Source organism: Pseudopodoces humilis, chromosome 1 (assembly GCF_049639895.1).
Source record: "Pseudopodoces humilis isolate 2021_Gansu_Grassland_sample_001 chromosome 1, ASM4963989v1, whole genome shotgun sequence".
NCBI lineage: Eukaryota > Metazoa > Chordata > Aves > Passeriformes > Paridae > Pseudopodoces > Pseudopodoces humilis.
Genome location: NC_142200.1, coordinates 132794774 through 132811097, shown reverse-complemented (window position 1 = coordinate 132811097; position 16324 = coordinate 132794774). Strand labels below are relative to the sequence as shown.

At 35.7% G+C, this 16324-nt stretch overlaps 1 protein-coding gene across 1 annotated transcript in view; it reads right to left on the bottom strand.

The window, feature by feature from the left end:
- Positions 1-16324, bottom strand: part of MALRD1 (MAM and LDL receptor class A domain containing 1) — a 237291-nt gene that overhangs the window by 116610 nt on the left and 104357 nt on the right. The window contains exon 27 of the mRNA XM_088057480.1: positions 1395-1640. Coding sequence (XP_087913606.1) covers positions 1395-1640 — 246 coding nt within the window. The remainder of the gene's footprint in view (positions 1-1394; positions 1641-16324) is intronic.

The following is a 16324-nucleotide window of genomic DNA, read 5'->3' as shown; positions in this document are numbered from 1 at the left end:
ACCACTTTGATTACATGTCCCTGCTGAACTGCAGTACTTGCAGTTCTGACAATACATCACACAATAGCCACATCATAGTAAATTTCAGGATAAAGTCTCCTGAAAGGTAATCTTCAAAACAGCAAGTCACACTGTATAAAAAACTTGTGAAACAGGAGAAAAACTTTTAGGCATTTATAAATCACTAGGTATCCCTTATGGTTCATATAACCTTTGGTCATTTTTACTCTGTATGAATATTAATGAACATATAAATTATTTACTCAGAGAAAATTGCAAAATTAGATGACTAGAGTTAATATTTTTCAACACTGAAATGATCCTTGAGAGTTCCATCTTTATTTTTAATCAGAAGCATAAAAAAATTCTCCCAAGTATTCAAATCCATGTTTTTCCTTTGTACAAATAAGAAATGTGTATTTCACATAAACATAGTTGTATTAAAAATAACACAAAATTTTTAACTGCACATGTACTAATATTTGTATATGAATTAGGGGAAAAAAATTTTACTTCACTTGATAATGCATAAACAAATGGGCTCATTCTAACTATGATTCTTCATTGGCTCAGATATGACCATAGATGTTTGCCATGGTATTATGGGATAAGAAATTTACATTTTCCCTAAGGTCAAGCATATATTTAACAAGTGTACTGGTGCATTTGTGATAATACTTTAAATATGTATATATTTCCAGACAATGCAAATGACTTTTTTTCTACATATTTTGGAGTTTACTGGGTTTTGTCCTTCAGCAGTTTGTGTAAATATTCAACAATTGCTATCACACCTTTGTGCAACTCTGCTGTGAATATTTCAATTTAAGGTCAGTCCGGAGCTCAGCTTTAGTAACATCTTTGTCTAAGCTACAGGACCTTCAAAAACAAAGTATGAAGGCACAGAGCTTGCAGCAAGAACAAGAGCAGATGACTGAGTGCTTTGGCCAAGATAAACCAGAGATGCACTAACAAAGGAGCTTTGTTTGTTTAGGGAGATTTATTTACTTATGTAACATTGTCTAAAATTAAAGTATGAATAGTCACTATGGGAAACTGTAAGCTTCCTGGAAATGACTTCAAGCTCTGGAGGAGTGGGACCCCATGGATCTCAGAGCTGAGCTAACTCACCCTTGCAGATTGCAGCCAGACCAAATGCCTCTCTCCAGACAAGTATCAAATTATCTTGCCTGATTCATATGAGTAATAACTAAGATTCAATTTTCCTAAATTAGAGTTATTGTACAAGGGTAATTAATATTTTTAGATTGTAACACATCTAATTCATTAAAAATGACACCCTGATTAGAGATTTTAGAACTCCCCTGCTGCCCGTGAAGGTACGAGACATTTCATGAAGACAATTATACCTTATTTGTGAACCAGCAACATACCAGCTCTATTTCCAAGCGTGTGGTCCCCGGGAGGTCTAAGACTTTGAGGAGAGCTGACCCCTAGCACCCAGTTAAAGCTGTCAGCCAGGGAATTTTGCCAGCCACATCTGCCATTCTCAAAGGTGCAGGAAGTTCCGCATTCACTCTCGTCTGTATTATCCCCACAGTTGTCTTCAAAATCACAGCTTTGTTCTGGTCTGTAACACTTGCCATTCTGGCACTGCCTATGGCCATGTGAGCAGGAGCCTGAAAAGAGAAGAATGAGGGTGTCCTGTTGAATCACAGTGCCATGCATCCCAGCAAGGTTACTGGAAGGTTACATCTCAGAGAGCTTAATATTTAGGAGGAGGAGGGTGGTCCAGAGCAGTTTTATTAAAAGCCTTTGGTTCCCCTGAAGTACCAATCCATTATCAGTTTATTTCTTTTGTATTCTGTCAAGTGATTGCCTAAATAAATGACTGTTTCCCTTGTAAAGCCTCAGAGGGCAAGCTCCAGCCAGGCATTCCATCACTAACAAAGCTTTCTAGTCTGACTTAATTGCTGGCATTCTCCTTTCATGTGGTGTTGGATTAAATCATTTTATTTTAGCTGCAAAGTTGAGCCTACTTTAGGAGCTTTAATTTGGAAGAAAAAACGTTTCTGTTTTAACTACAGAGGTTTGCCTTTTAATGGGTTATTTTTTTTTTATGAGTTCAGTAGGTTGATGGTGTCCTTTTTGTGCAGTCTTCCTGCCATTATTGAGGGATAATTCTGCTATTGTACAGCCTAAAGATTGTAGGACTCAGACCACAGGATCTATTTCCAAGTTGCATGTTTTCACTTCAGATCAGTTTCTGCTGGACTCTGAATAAAACGTAGCACTTTAGTACATTCTGTAATCAAGAAGTGAAACACAACATTCTGAAATGGACCCCTTCCCGTTTAATTTTGTACAGTCTGCTGTGCCAGAAATAAATGAACAAGCATAATTTTATTTAAAAATAGAAGTATGAATATATGAGCTCAACAGACAAAATTAAAATATGTATGTCTAAAAATTAAAATATGTACATGTCTAAAAGTTGCATAAGTACAGGGAGAATCTGAGTTAATTGACACTGAAAATCACATGGTGCTAAAAACTTGTTTCCATTACCACTGTATTAACTTGAAGGAGCTAAATGACATTCATATAAAGCTGGATTTTATTAAGAGGTCCAAAAAGCTGATTTATTAGTAAAAGAAGAAAGGACATGGGGTATTCATTTGCCCCATGTTGGCAACCTTCGTCCCATGACATTTGTTTCAGCCAGACTCTAAATTACAAATACTCCAAGGTGAAAAAACATTGTCAGAACCCTTTGCTGTAGGTTTTGGGTAAAGTGAAAACAAGTCACTTTATTTCTAGATATCAGCTAAAGAAAACAAGTGCTAACCCCTCCCTTTCAAGTTAAAATACTCCTAACGTAATTCTTATTAAAATAAATTTAAAATACAAATACATATTGGAATATGATAGAAATATCTAGCAAAATTTCCAGGTAAAATATTAATTTTTAATTCCTGATTTCTTAGCAATATAAAAATATGTATCAGGTCTGCTTCAAAAGACTTTGTATGATTTGGCTCTTAAAAATTACTCAGAAAAAGGAGGAAAAAGTCCTGATCAAAAAGAAGCACATAAGAATAAAAATCTGATACTGACTTTGGAAGTTAAGAACATCAAAGATCTCGAAATCTGGAGACAAGAAAAATGGATAATCTCTGACCAGAAGAAAAAGACTTGTTTGAAGTTTGCAGCTACAACTTTATAAAAGCATCAGTGAGATTTTTTATTAGTATATGATCTCTGAAAATGGTCCTGTCAAAAGAATGATGTAATTGTGCTGATGGATCAGTCAGTGTCCATCAGAAGCTTCTATCAATCTTCTTCAGAATTTCAGTCATTTGTGTTTTGTCCCAAAGGGTGACAGAGATTTATTATAAAATTGCTGTCTAATTTAAGTGACGTATATTTTTAGGAGCTAGTTATTATAACCCTACCTTTCTTTTAAGTGATTGCAGTAAGAATTTAGAAAAACATTTATTTTGTCAGCAAACTAGGAATTTAAATTTCAAGATGTAGTTCATACCTTGAAATATTTTCCCTTGCAGTTCAATGACTAATAATTGCAATAACTATTGAATTTTGAGGTCTCTTTGTAGCATTGTTTCCAATTTCAGGTTACAAAAAAAAAAAAAGAAAAGAAAAAAAGCAGAGTTGAAAAGTGGAAGTCTTTGTTTCCTGGGGAAAAACAAAAAAATCCATCTTGAATCCTGGCATGAATGAATCTTTCCAAGCATGTGTAATGAATGATATTACACTGCCTAAGTGAGTCTGTAACGTGACTTGCTTCTGGATGTACTTCCATAGTATAGCTTCTCTTTAAATGACATTTCTAAGGCTTTGAAACTGTAGGAAAAAAACTTCACTAAACAAACAAACAAACAAACAACATCCCCTCCCCCAGAAAACAAACCTACATGAAAAGGAATTTGTTTTTAGAGTTCACTTTCTTCCCTACTTTTTCTGAATCTTAATTTTTCAAACACTGTTTATGCAGATTCCTGTGGGGTATAAGAGAGGTATTTAATTGAGAGGAACTTCTTTACAAGGTTCAGTAAATTTTTCCTCCGCTCAGTGTTTCTTGAGGATTATTAGTGGGTACTTTTTGTCCTATGTGGTAACTGCATAGACACACTAGGCTGCAGTAGACCCTTAGGGACTCTTAGAACCCCTTTCAGATAAACATCTTTTATCTTATCTTTATATGTATCCTTCAGATAAATAATCCTTCCATTGAGGAGGATTTATACAACAGAGGAAAGCAGCTGCACCAGCTAATAATCCCCTTGTTTATATACCCTGAGCAAAATCAACAGGTAAAACATTTATATTTTAAAATACGTTTTTAGGAGAAGGATTAATCTCCTTAATTTATAAGTGTGCTTTTCTTAAATTGATTTTGAAAAAAATGAAATTTACTTGGAAACATCAAGAGAGAAAATATTTTTTTCTTGAGGACAACCTGTCTTATTATTGAACACTGAAGCAAAGAAGGTCTCAAGTACTCAAGTAATTTTACTCATTTTTTCCTCATACTCTCCTCTGCATCCAATAAGGAATGGAGGTTTTCCTTTCCACTCCTTTTGCTATTAATGTATTTATAAAATTATTTTTATCATCCTTTCCAGAAGTGGCTGGACTATGTTCTAATTTGGATTATTTTAAAGTTGTTAAATTTAATAAACTGTTAACCTTCTTAAACTTATTATATTTAATAGTATCAGCATTGATATTTTCCAAACCAAACCAAAATCAAATGAATGAAATAGTTTACAATTATTGGAATAACCCATCAGTAGCTATGAAAAATGCTTCAAAATATTTTCAAAATATTTTATTTATGTTTACATAGCTAGAAGCATACCTTCTTCTAAATCACAGCTAGGACTCCTGTAGAAGCACAGTCTGGTATAGAGGCCAGAGTAATTAATCAGCAGACTTAGAGTGTGAAATCCCAGGGATAGGGGCTCTCTGGATAATTTAGATCTTTGCGTTTTTTCCTGTAAAAATTACTCCACTATCCTTCTTGCTCTGAGTTGATATTACTGTATGACTGAAATCTATGTGTCCTTACAAAAATAATTTGTTGACAAGAACATCTCTCCTCTAGTATCTCACCAGTGTAGCCCAAGGACACAGAGAAAAGTGCTTTCAACACTGTTAATGATGCATGGTAATACTGACTTGTCAGTGCAGGAATGTGAAAAATGCATCTCATTTCAAAAGCAAAGCTTTGGAAATGAAAATAATTTTTAAAGACTTTCAGATGTTGGGGTGTTGGGGGAAAAAAAAAGATTTAAAAATATGATATTATATCAGCATTTTTTTAAATAAATAGGTTTTATTTTCTCCAATTGAGTGCAAACATTTGGTTTTGTAAGCCTTGCAAGTACTTTGACATATTGATTTGCATTCTGAACAACTGAAAGTTAGAAAAACAACAGCTTGAGTTAATTTGCAAAAGGGACTTTTAGAAGAAACTGCTGAGAAGCTGTTACTGCCATGACAAAGAACAGATGAAAGCTCCTCCAACAACCAAAACTTCCTCAATTAATTTCTTATCTTGACCATTCCCACACACAAACATAAGAGAATTCTTTTCCAGTAATCAAATCCAGTAATATTCAACCTCAGAACCAAAAAATAACCAAAATCATAAACAGCAAGATAGGCAATTGTTCAATATTATTGTCTCTGCTCATGACAGAGAACAGAAGAATCTTCTTTGTTTTGTTTGTTGGTACTTTGTTATTAGAAAAGTGTTGATTTTTGCCAGGCATTCAATACACTTTAAGACATACCCAACCTGTGACACATTCAATGGGCCCTAAGGTGGTGCTTTGCATCATTTAAGGCTACTAGAAATTCTGACCTGAAGGCAAGAGGGGCTACTTGGTGCTTCTTCATACTTACATTACTGCATATAAGCATGGCAATGCTAAAAACAATATTATAAAGAGCAAAATATTCTGTTTCAATTGCTTAGATGGATGTGAATGTGCATTCACTCAAAAGAAATAAAAAAACAGGTTTTGATTAGAGAAAGCAGCGCAAGGTCTTTTTAACTCCCCCACTCTTACAGTGCTGGCATACTAATACCTTCAGTAATAGAAATAGTGTATATTTTCCATGTTGCTTGAGTAATTCCACACCTATTTATTCTATAAAACATGCTAGTAGGGCAACTTAAAAGGAAAGTTTAAAAGGAAGGTTTTAGTTAGTCTTTTTGGGTGGTAAATCCCCATAGTGAATAAGAAGATACCTAGGCCTGAATTCATTGAAAGATGAACTCCTTCCACTGCAATAGCATTGACTGGTTTTTTCCTTGCCAGAAACAAGATATAAACTACATGTTAATATTGTTATTCCAGTGCTAATCAGGTGGTCTATGTCTCCAAAATAAAGAAAAGAACAAGCAAGGAAAACTCTTTTAACAGGACACACACGTAACGGGAGCAGTGATACATCACTTCTTTTATACAGTCTTCCCTTTCCAAAGCCATATTGAAATTTATAACCTATCTTCCTGAGGGTGAACCAAGAAATACTAAGAGAAAAGGAATTTACATCTAGTTTTTGAGCAAAGCTTTTCCGGAAATAATAATATTTATCTTATGCATCTACTACAGTGAAAAAGACTAAATACTAACGAAAGAGAAAAGATTAACTCATACTCCTGAGTTTACTCTTAGCAAAAATCCAAAACAAAATTATATTGAAGAAAATTTTGGGTTGCCATGTTCTGGCTCAAATAACTGAAGCCCAGATATACTGCCTGAATTCCTTAATAAAGACGCAGAAAAAGAAACATTCCTTTGGTATCAGATCCACAATCCTAAAAATATGTCAAAAAGTTGTTGCATGTCCTTTAGAAGTACAACTTGAAGCTCACATCAAATGCAACATAATTGTAGACTGACATCTTGCCTGAAGCAGATCAATGTAACTGTGCTTTGATGGGAGCCTGGAATGGTGCATAACTGGTGACATCCCTATCTTAGAGCCCAAAATGGTTTAGTTATGACCTGTGGTTTAATGGTGCAACTGCTATCTGATTGTTTGGGGGGTGGAAGACTGGCATCTGTATTTCCTGGTGTCAAGACCAGGCTCTGGTCAGTGGTTTCACTGGCTGCATTTCTGATGGGAGAAAAGTCTGGAGACTGAATCTAAAGTATAAGCATGAGGTAAAGCAGACACCCATAAATTAGAACAGTTTGAGCATGAGAAACAGCTTTCACAATGTCTCAGTAGCTGAGGTATTTCAGAAAGGAATTTCTACAAGGAGATCAATGAAAAGTTGGTTAAACAGTGAACTAAAAGCATTTTATGATGTTATAACTGAATCTGAAGGGGGAGAGATCATCACAGGCTGCACTGGAATATGTGTTTGTTTCATATTCTCCACGTACCCCAAGCTGTTCCCCAAAGCATATAGTGGAAGGTGAAGCTGCAGTGCAGTGATAAATCACTTTTGTGATTTATCTTCAAACTTGCCAGAACTGCTGGACTGTGCTCACTAAATGAGACAGGTGGAAAGCACTTCCCCCAAATCCTACTCAAAGCCTGACCAAACAGTTGTGATTTAGAGTCACAGTCCTGATTCTGAGACCAGAGGTCAGAACGCTGTCCTGGCCAGATTTAACCTTGGTGAGAGGGGACAGTGGACATGGAGTCCCAGAACATGAGAAACACTCATTCCAGAACAGAAAGTATGAACAAAAGTATGTTGAGAAACCTTTCTCTGGCAAATAAAGGCAGTTAGGAACACATAGTATAAGCAGTAAAAAGTTTTTCTATTATATGTCCATGAGACCTCAAATATTTTCCAGAAAATGGCATTTTCTTCACCATCTTAGACACTATGAGGTGGTCCAGTCACATCTTTAATTTCACATAATTTCACTGTTCAATATTCAAAGGGGAAGATAACAAAATATACATCTATTATCAGCTGGGGATCTCTAGTGTTTATGAATGTCAACCTCTTCCCTTAAATCAGTATTAATATTCAACAATACAAATTTAAACTACAAAGGAAATGGTTCTGGAGAATTCTCACTTGTGTACAGATGAGATTAAAGCAAGAAAGAGCTGCAAAAAACATTATTTGCTCAGAATTTCTATAGAAAATGACAACATTTAAACACAGCTATATTTAAACTCTTCAGAAATATGTAAGGGTCAGGTGTAGGAGAAACTAAAACTACCCAAAACTGATTAAATTGAATGTCATGACCCCAATGAACCCTCATCTGTCATTACTCAGAAGGAGTACATTTCAGGATTAGTTTATTTACCACCTTCATTTGAAGAGGACATGATGATTAAAATATTTCATTGGTGTCTTGAACAGCCTTCCACATACATCTAAGCCTCCACTGAAGAGGTCAACAGGAAAAGGAAAAATGCCTTATGCTTGATGGAGGAGAAAGACACCAACAAACTCCTTAATCACACAGTATCTTATAGAAATGTAACTTCAAATATGTTTAAATATTTGAAAATATTTGAATATTAAAATATGTATAGATATGTATTTCCCTTCCTCTGAGTTACATGTTTTTTTTCTCAGACACTAAAAGAAAAAGACTAAAATTATACCCATAAAGTCAGCAAAAGAGCTTTGAGGTGAGGTTCTGAAAGCAACAAGAGTTACACTTGGCACTGTTACTCTGTAATATTGTTACACTGTCTCCTAGTGTGACTAAGGAATTCTGCTCTTTATCTTTTTTTTCCAGCTAGGATGAACAATTAAGACAAAAAAAAAAATTATTGTTCTCATTTAATGTTAATCCAATCCAGTACACTCACTTATTCCCGAAAGCATTAATAACTTTATTAACTGCATTGCCATTCAGCATGTGTTCATGTTTACCAGAACACTTTGAGGTAAGCAAGTAGTAGCACATCTGCTTAGCAAGTGACTGAAAATGGAAAGAGCAGAACACTTCATGGTTAGAAAAACATGGTTAGGAAAAGAACCCTGATGAAATTGCTTGGTGCCACTTCACAGGATTTCCACAGCTCTTACCACGCAAGCTCTGCCATTCAGCTTTCCTCTGCTTGGAAAGGAGGGTAAGGGAAATACAGAGAAAAGCACCAACAGCCCTGAAATCCAAGAAAACAAAACTCCTCATATTTACCTAGCCCAAACCTTCAGCTCTAAGTCCAATAGAAGCCAAGTAATTTCTTACACAATCTTCTTTTGAAGCTCTGACAAATTCCTTAAACTACAGCTTTTCATCAGCGTGGATCTCATGAGCAAAGTGGATATTGTTGACAGGAGAACTGCCAAAACCTCAACTCTGGACCTGAGGAGAGGAGCCCTCAGACTGCTCAAGGAATTAAAGTTGCCTGGGGAAATGCTTTTGCAAGCGCTGGGATCCATCCATCAGTGCTGGTCACTTTTTTAAACATCATCTGCTAATAAAGGCACAGGAGCAGGCAATTCCCAAATGTCAGAAGTCAAGCAGGTGAGGCAGAAGGCCATCCTGGCTGAACAGGAATCTTCTCTTGGAAATAGGGAAAAAAAGAAGGTGTATAACCTTCGGTGGCTGCAAGGGCAGGTGACATGGGAAAATACAGAGATGCTGCTGACCACTGCTGGGAAAATAAATGTGCAGCAAAAGCTCAGCTGGGCAAACTGTGGGGGGGACAATAAAAAGAGTTTTTTCAAATATATTAATGGCAATCAACTGACTACAGGATGAGGATGATCTCCTCCCAAATTGACACAGACAAGGCTGAGGTGTTTAACACATTCATTATCTCTTTTCTTCAATATGGATGATGGACCAAGGGGCCGATCTGACTTTCAAGCAACAAATAATTGTGGTCCTTCCATGGGCAAGAATGCTTAATAAATTTTGACAGTTAACAGTCTTTATAACACTTATTCATGTACTATCTTTGTTTATCCTAACACTAAACAGCATCCAGGCACATCTTGGGATAGTTCAGTACCTTGTGAAAGCTAAAATAACATTTTACTTGGAAGTCATATTCTGTTGAAATATTTGAGAACAAAAGTTCAGAGAATGAAAGTGAAGCTGTGAACTGAGTTGCCTGAAATGTTTCTTGATGTAAAGCACAAAGCATAAAGTGAACTTTCAAATAAACTTTACAAATATCCTGTTAAAAACAATGTTTTTCTTTGTTTACGGTACACCCTATTGAAAATGTAAATTCCTAACTAGGAATGTAAAATGCAGTCCAAAGTGACTACTGAGAAGCATGTGCTTAAAAAATATATGTGAGTTAAATTTTGTTTCCTACACTTCGAGAAGGAGACTAAAGAACCAGACTTGTCTTCAGTCTTAACCATATATAGAAATCTTTTTTCCAGAATGTCTAGAAAATTCAAATGCCCAGCAAAGATGTAATGCACTAAAGGTAAAATAGGACTAGATTCTGTGAAATAAAACTTTCTTTTCAGATCACTTTTGCTGTTGCAAGACTTAATAGTAGAAACATCTGATATTTCTAAGAATGCTTTGTACTGTGACATCATTTCTCTACTTTAAGATGAGTGAGAAAAAGAGAAGTCGTTACAGACAATTAAGACCAACTTTCTATCTAGTTCTTGGAATGCAGAGCAGATTTACAGCTTTCATGTTCTCAGATCACCCAAGGAAAGGCCAGCTCTGAATGTGGAATATGTAACACAGAGAAATGTCTAATAAGAAGAGCTAATAATGACAGTAGCTCTGGTAGTCCTGAGAAAGCTCAGATTTGGTAAAAGTCTTCTTACTTGGTTCTCCCATTAGAGAGAAAATGAAAGAGCAGAGCTCTTTAAGAGGGTTCTCCATTATAAATATGGTACCAGAATTTCCTCTTACAATTTTTGGAGCAGTTTAGTTAGAAACCCCAAGTCCCAAAGTCCCAAACCCCAGCTACTCACTGCCAAAATGAATTACCAGCTCATATTGTGAATTTAAATATAAATACCTGCCCTCACCTGCTGCTCAGAGCCTCACATCAAACTGCCAGCACCAAAAGTTCCTTTCTCCTGACCTTATACTTATTTGGATGCCTGGGACACCTTTCCCAGAAACAAGACCATGGAGACCCAAAAGTTGTAGAAAGTTTTGAAGATGTTAAACAGTTTTATGAAACAGAAAAACAAGGGCTGACAATGCCTTACCTCCAAGGATCTTAGATGATATTAATCATGTTCTGAGATGACATTAATTACATTCTGTAGGCCAGTTTCTAGAGCTGTAATCAGTTATGGGCCCACTTTAGGCTCTGCTCTCATCTGACTGCTGATCCAAAGAATTTGTGGGCTTTAATTTCTCTATTAGATGTGAGAATAACTTCTTTGACATAAAATTATAATAAAGCATAGGAAATTTCTGCAAATTATCTTATCTGTACTTTACTGTATGTTCAAATATTGTAGTTGGTAGGGGCTGAAATGTATCCTTAATCCCCACAGAATGGTGGAAAAAAATAATTTTAACTCCCTTAAAATTACAACTCATTCTAAATTTTTGTCACTATTTTGCAAATTAGGCCAGTAAAAAATCTATATGATTTTATTTTTTATTTAGTAAATGGGCACATTGCTTTCCAACCTTTATATAACCTGGTAAGATTAGAGCTCGAAATAAAAGGAGATAGATCAGATTCCAAGTCAGAAACAAGCAAAAAGAATCAGAAGAAGCTGTGAAATTAATTAGGTGGTGAAAGGGCAATATTTCCAGTTAAACTGATAAAGTACAATGATTACAGTTACACAGATTTGGAATTTAATTGGAGAAAGCTCAACAGAATTAGAAGATACACCACCAAAATCTGGGCTATATATTTTTCTCCTTCACAGTCAATAAAAGGATAATTTTCCCCATAACAAAAGGACAGTACATGTAGAATTTGAATTCAAGTCACCTGTATTCATGACTACTTCATATTCAAAAGTAGTAGCTTTATATAAAGTCCCTAAACCAATCTACATATTCTAAAGTATATTTCTACCATTTTTCTGAATAATATGGAAATTGTATAATGTACCAGAAAGAGAGAGAAAAAAATAAAACATGTAGATTTCTTGCTTTTAAAATACCACCATGATAAACCTTTTGTATTATTGCATAGGTGAAAATAAAAGTTGTTCCTTGCATGGAACTTTGTTTTAGATACATCTGAGAATATGTTGAAGTTCAAGCAGCAATGAAGAAAAAAATATTCACAATCTGCTGTATGTAATTAAGGCAACTACATGGACAGATTCAATCTCCCAAAAGAAATGATGAGCCCTCTTTATATTTTTTTTTTTGTTTGGGGTCTTTGTCTAGTTGGTTGACTGTTTTTTGTTAAGCTTTTGTTGTTGTTTTGGGGAAAATTGTTTATTTTTTTAGTTTCAGGTTTATTTTTATTTCTTTCTTTTCCCAGAACTGGTTTTAAAATGCTTTAGAAATAATGCTTTATTCATTTCACATCCTGTTCCCTCAGTGAATGGTCAATGCTGGCTGCTTCAAAAGAAGCCATAAATGCTTTGTTATTTGTTTAGTTCTGCATAAGAGGTATTTTTCCTTTTTTCAGTAGATCACATTATGCACTGAAGCATAAAAATTTATTATTCTTGTAATTATATATTAGTTACAAAATCTGCCAAAATTATTTCTATTTATGTGTCTGTAAACTTTTATAGATCTAATTATAACTGCAAAAGAGGGCTATAAGCAAGGTCCTTTGGCCTTTAGAGCACACTCTAGAGTTCTGAGCACTATTTCTAATGAAAATATTTTTGGCAAATCTGATTTCCTGATTATTCTATTACTTTGCACATATTTATTTTAATTATGTTGCTGACCAAATTCCAAAAATTTAAAAAAAATTTTGTGAAGTAGAAATTTGTACTAAAATGATTTAAAAATCAGTATGGAACAAAAAATGAACCAAAATGAACCAAAACAAAATTATCCCCAAAGAATAGAAAAACAGCAGGACTGCATTCTTTAATGTTTGCTTTTAAAAGAAAAGGGAAGCGCATGAGTTATGAATTAAGAAACTTTGCCAGAGATATGAAGGTATTCAGGGTGATATAAGCTAGGAATAACTATGAATAAAAGGAAAAGTTTTTGTTAAAATGAACTTGCTTAATGGGACTGTACCCAGTGCTAGTTATGAACTAAAAAAACCTTTCTGATATCAGCTGCCATTGCAGGACATTCACTTCCTTATAATCCCTGTAACATCCAGCCCCCACAGGTGTGTCAATATTTTATACAACTACAGTGAAGATATACAGTCACAATTTAGCAAATCAATTGCACCCTGAGTGACTGGCAATGAAATGGGATGTTATTGAGTTACACAGAATAACACAGTCCATCTTTCACAGGTTCTGGAATCCTCTCACTACCACTCTGAAGCAGTTCCAAGAACACAAAAGCCCAATGCTCAAAAAGGGCAAAACAATCAAGGTTTTAGGATTTATCAGGAAAGAAAAGAGAAAAAGATTCATTTTGCTTCAGTATCATTCCTAAATGCTCCATGCAGACCTGATTTTACAATCCCAAAAGAGTATAGTGCATTTTTATAAAAGTCAGAGAAAAGAAAATAGGAAAATATAAAAATAAGGAATAGATTCTGTGTAAGAAATAATTTGAAACTCCTTCAGTGTGTAATAATGATTAAGGATGATTGCATAGAGAACAGTACGGAGTAGATGTGTCTGACTGTTCACTATTTTCAGTAAAAAAGGGGTAAAAACAGAGTCACTTTCTCAGCAAGTGGCAGAACAGTACAACTTGCTGCAAAAAATAAGAAGGGGACTGTACTGAATGTGCTTCTAGGGAAACCAGGCTCTATACAGAAGGCAATTACATTATGGTTTACTACATATCCAAAACCACATTTGGTTCATAAGGTCTCCTAAAAAGGAAATATTAGTAACATTAAAAGGAAGTATCATATATATTCAACATCTCACTGACAGTAGAGAGGATATCAAGTGAAATGGACCTTGATGTGATTCTCTCTTAATATTCCTATGTTCTCAAAGTTCTCAAAGACATGTTCCACACTTTAGTGATTTGCTTTTAATTTGCTGGAAATAACTGTCTTCTCTACAAAACTGAAGTCAGCAGATACCAGTTCTCTAGTCTCTGGGAATAACTTTTCTTTATTGTAGCCAGCTAATCTGATCAGGCAGCCCTTGGCAGCTGTTGTATTCCCAGATGAATAGTGGGAGACATGAGCAGAAACTCTGATAGAGGGATCTGCAATTTTTATAGTAACAACACTGCAGGAGGGAAGGGATAGAAAGAAGATAGGAAAAGCAAGTTTAGAGATCATGGAAATTGTTGTCAAATCCATGATGTCTCTTTTGTTAATATCTGTAAGTATAAAATATTATTCATGGATAACTTATGGGTTAATTAATGATCAATTCCATCGTTCACCTCCATGGGCTGCAATGAGACAGCCCAACCCACCACAGGCTGCAGGGGAATCTCTGCTCCAGCACCTGGAGAACCTCCTCCTTCCTCTTCCCTGGTACCAGCAAAGTACCCTTCTCTTGCATATTCTCACCCTCTCTCTGGCTGAAATTGCTTTTGTGCAACAATTTTTCCCATTCTTAAATCTGTTATCACAGGGATGCTGCCACCACCACTGGTGGGCTCAGCCCTGGCCTGCAGTGGGTCCATCCTGGAGCCAGCTGGAGTTGGTTCTGTTGGACACGAGGGAAACTTCCATCACCTTCTCACAGAAGTCACCCCTGTAGCCCCTGCCACCAGAACCTTGCCACACACACCAAATGCAGAATCAACTGCAACTTTCACAAGGTTCAGTGTGGCCAGGTCTATTCCTGGGTTGATGTGGGTACAGGCAGCCTTTTACACAAGGCAGAATTGAACTCAAAAATCTTACCACACTGCAGAGACACAGCAACAGGCACAAATAGCATTGGTAGAACAAAATTGTCTTTGCATTTTCCTCCACACAGTACCATTGTGGCCCATGAGCAAAAACTGATGTTCATACAATGAAAATTTGATAAGGGCCAGCCTAAAATGATGTTTATTGTTCCTCAGACCCAGCAATTTAAATGGCTGTCAGTGGCTTTGCAGTTCAGCATTGTTGTTGCTAGGCAGCATATTGAGAACAATCTACATTGTCCTGTAGTTTACAGAAAATTACAATGCTAACTTTTAAAATAATTTTTTCTAGCTGTCCAGTGCTCACTCCCAGCCTTTAAACATTACTGCATGTTTGGCTGAAAGAAACAGCCACCTTAGAATATATTTCTGTCAATGTGCAGAATTTCAAGGTGTTTACATAGAGTCGGGGAAAAATTCTTCTGAACAGTAAGTCTGTGTCACAGATGGGAACATTTAATGATTCTGTTCTATTTTGTCTTTACACTACATTCATTGCCATATGATTCTATGTGCAGAGATAACAAGCAAAGACTCCTTAGTACACTTGTCTTACTCAGTGATATGAATCAATAAGGCTCAGAAGAATCTCCTTTGATATGTGCATTACAAATATTATCTAAAAGAAATAAAATTTGATAGGGAATTGTATTAGAGTAGACATCAAAAACTACAAATTTCTCCCTTAAAGAGGAAACATTTTTACTTTCTTAGCAGATATATTCCCTAGCTGGAGACAAGAAGGTAACAGATCTTCTTCACCCTCAGAAACTTTTAAATAATTGATCAGTGGACATAATTGTTTTACTTTTGGTTAAACTTTCCTTTGTTCTTTGTTTCTACATATAAGCAGACAAGTCTAGGGCTGCAGATTTTTGCAGCTGATCATCATGGCCATTCTAGCTGGTTCTATTTTAAAAAATTGCGTTACAGAGCACTTTTCACAAGATCCAGCCTGCATTTTGCCACAGTTCAGAGCATTTCTGTAGGCAGAAGCAGACCTGCTTACGGGCAGTGTTGCCAACAGATACCACTAAGTAGTAGCTGTAAGTAGAACCCCTCAGTGGGTCATGTAAACTCTTATCCTGGACAAACAAAATTTGTCAATATAAAAAATATGGTTTGTTGTAAGGATGAATTTCAACCATTGCCTTGAAGTGTTGTGAACCCCTAAAGTTCACAAAGTGCATCTTAGATGAGCTACACCAAGAAATCAGTCTCTGGTGGCTCTTTCTTGAGATTTTAGTGTCTTTTTTATTATAAAGCATAAAAGTGTTTTGGAACATCCTTTACTATCAAAACCAAAGCTTTTAAAGCTCCTAACATTGCCACAGGGACATGCAACTCCCATTAAGAGAACAGAGTCTGAATACAACAAAAATAAAGAATCAGAAAGCTTGGCTAGTGTTCCTCCTGGGGTAACGTTCATATAAAGCTGAACTTTAAAACACAAATCTCAT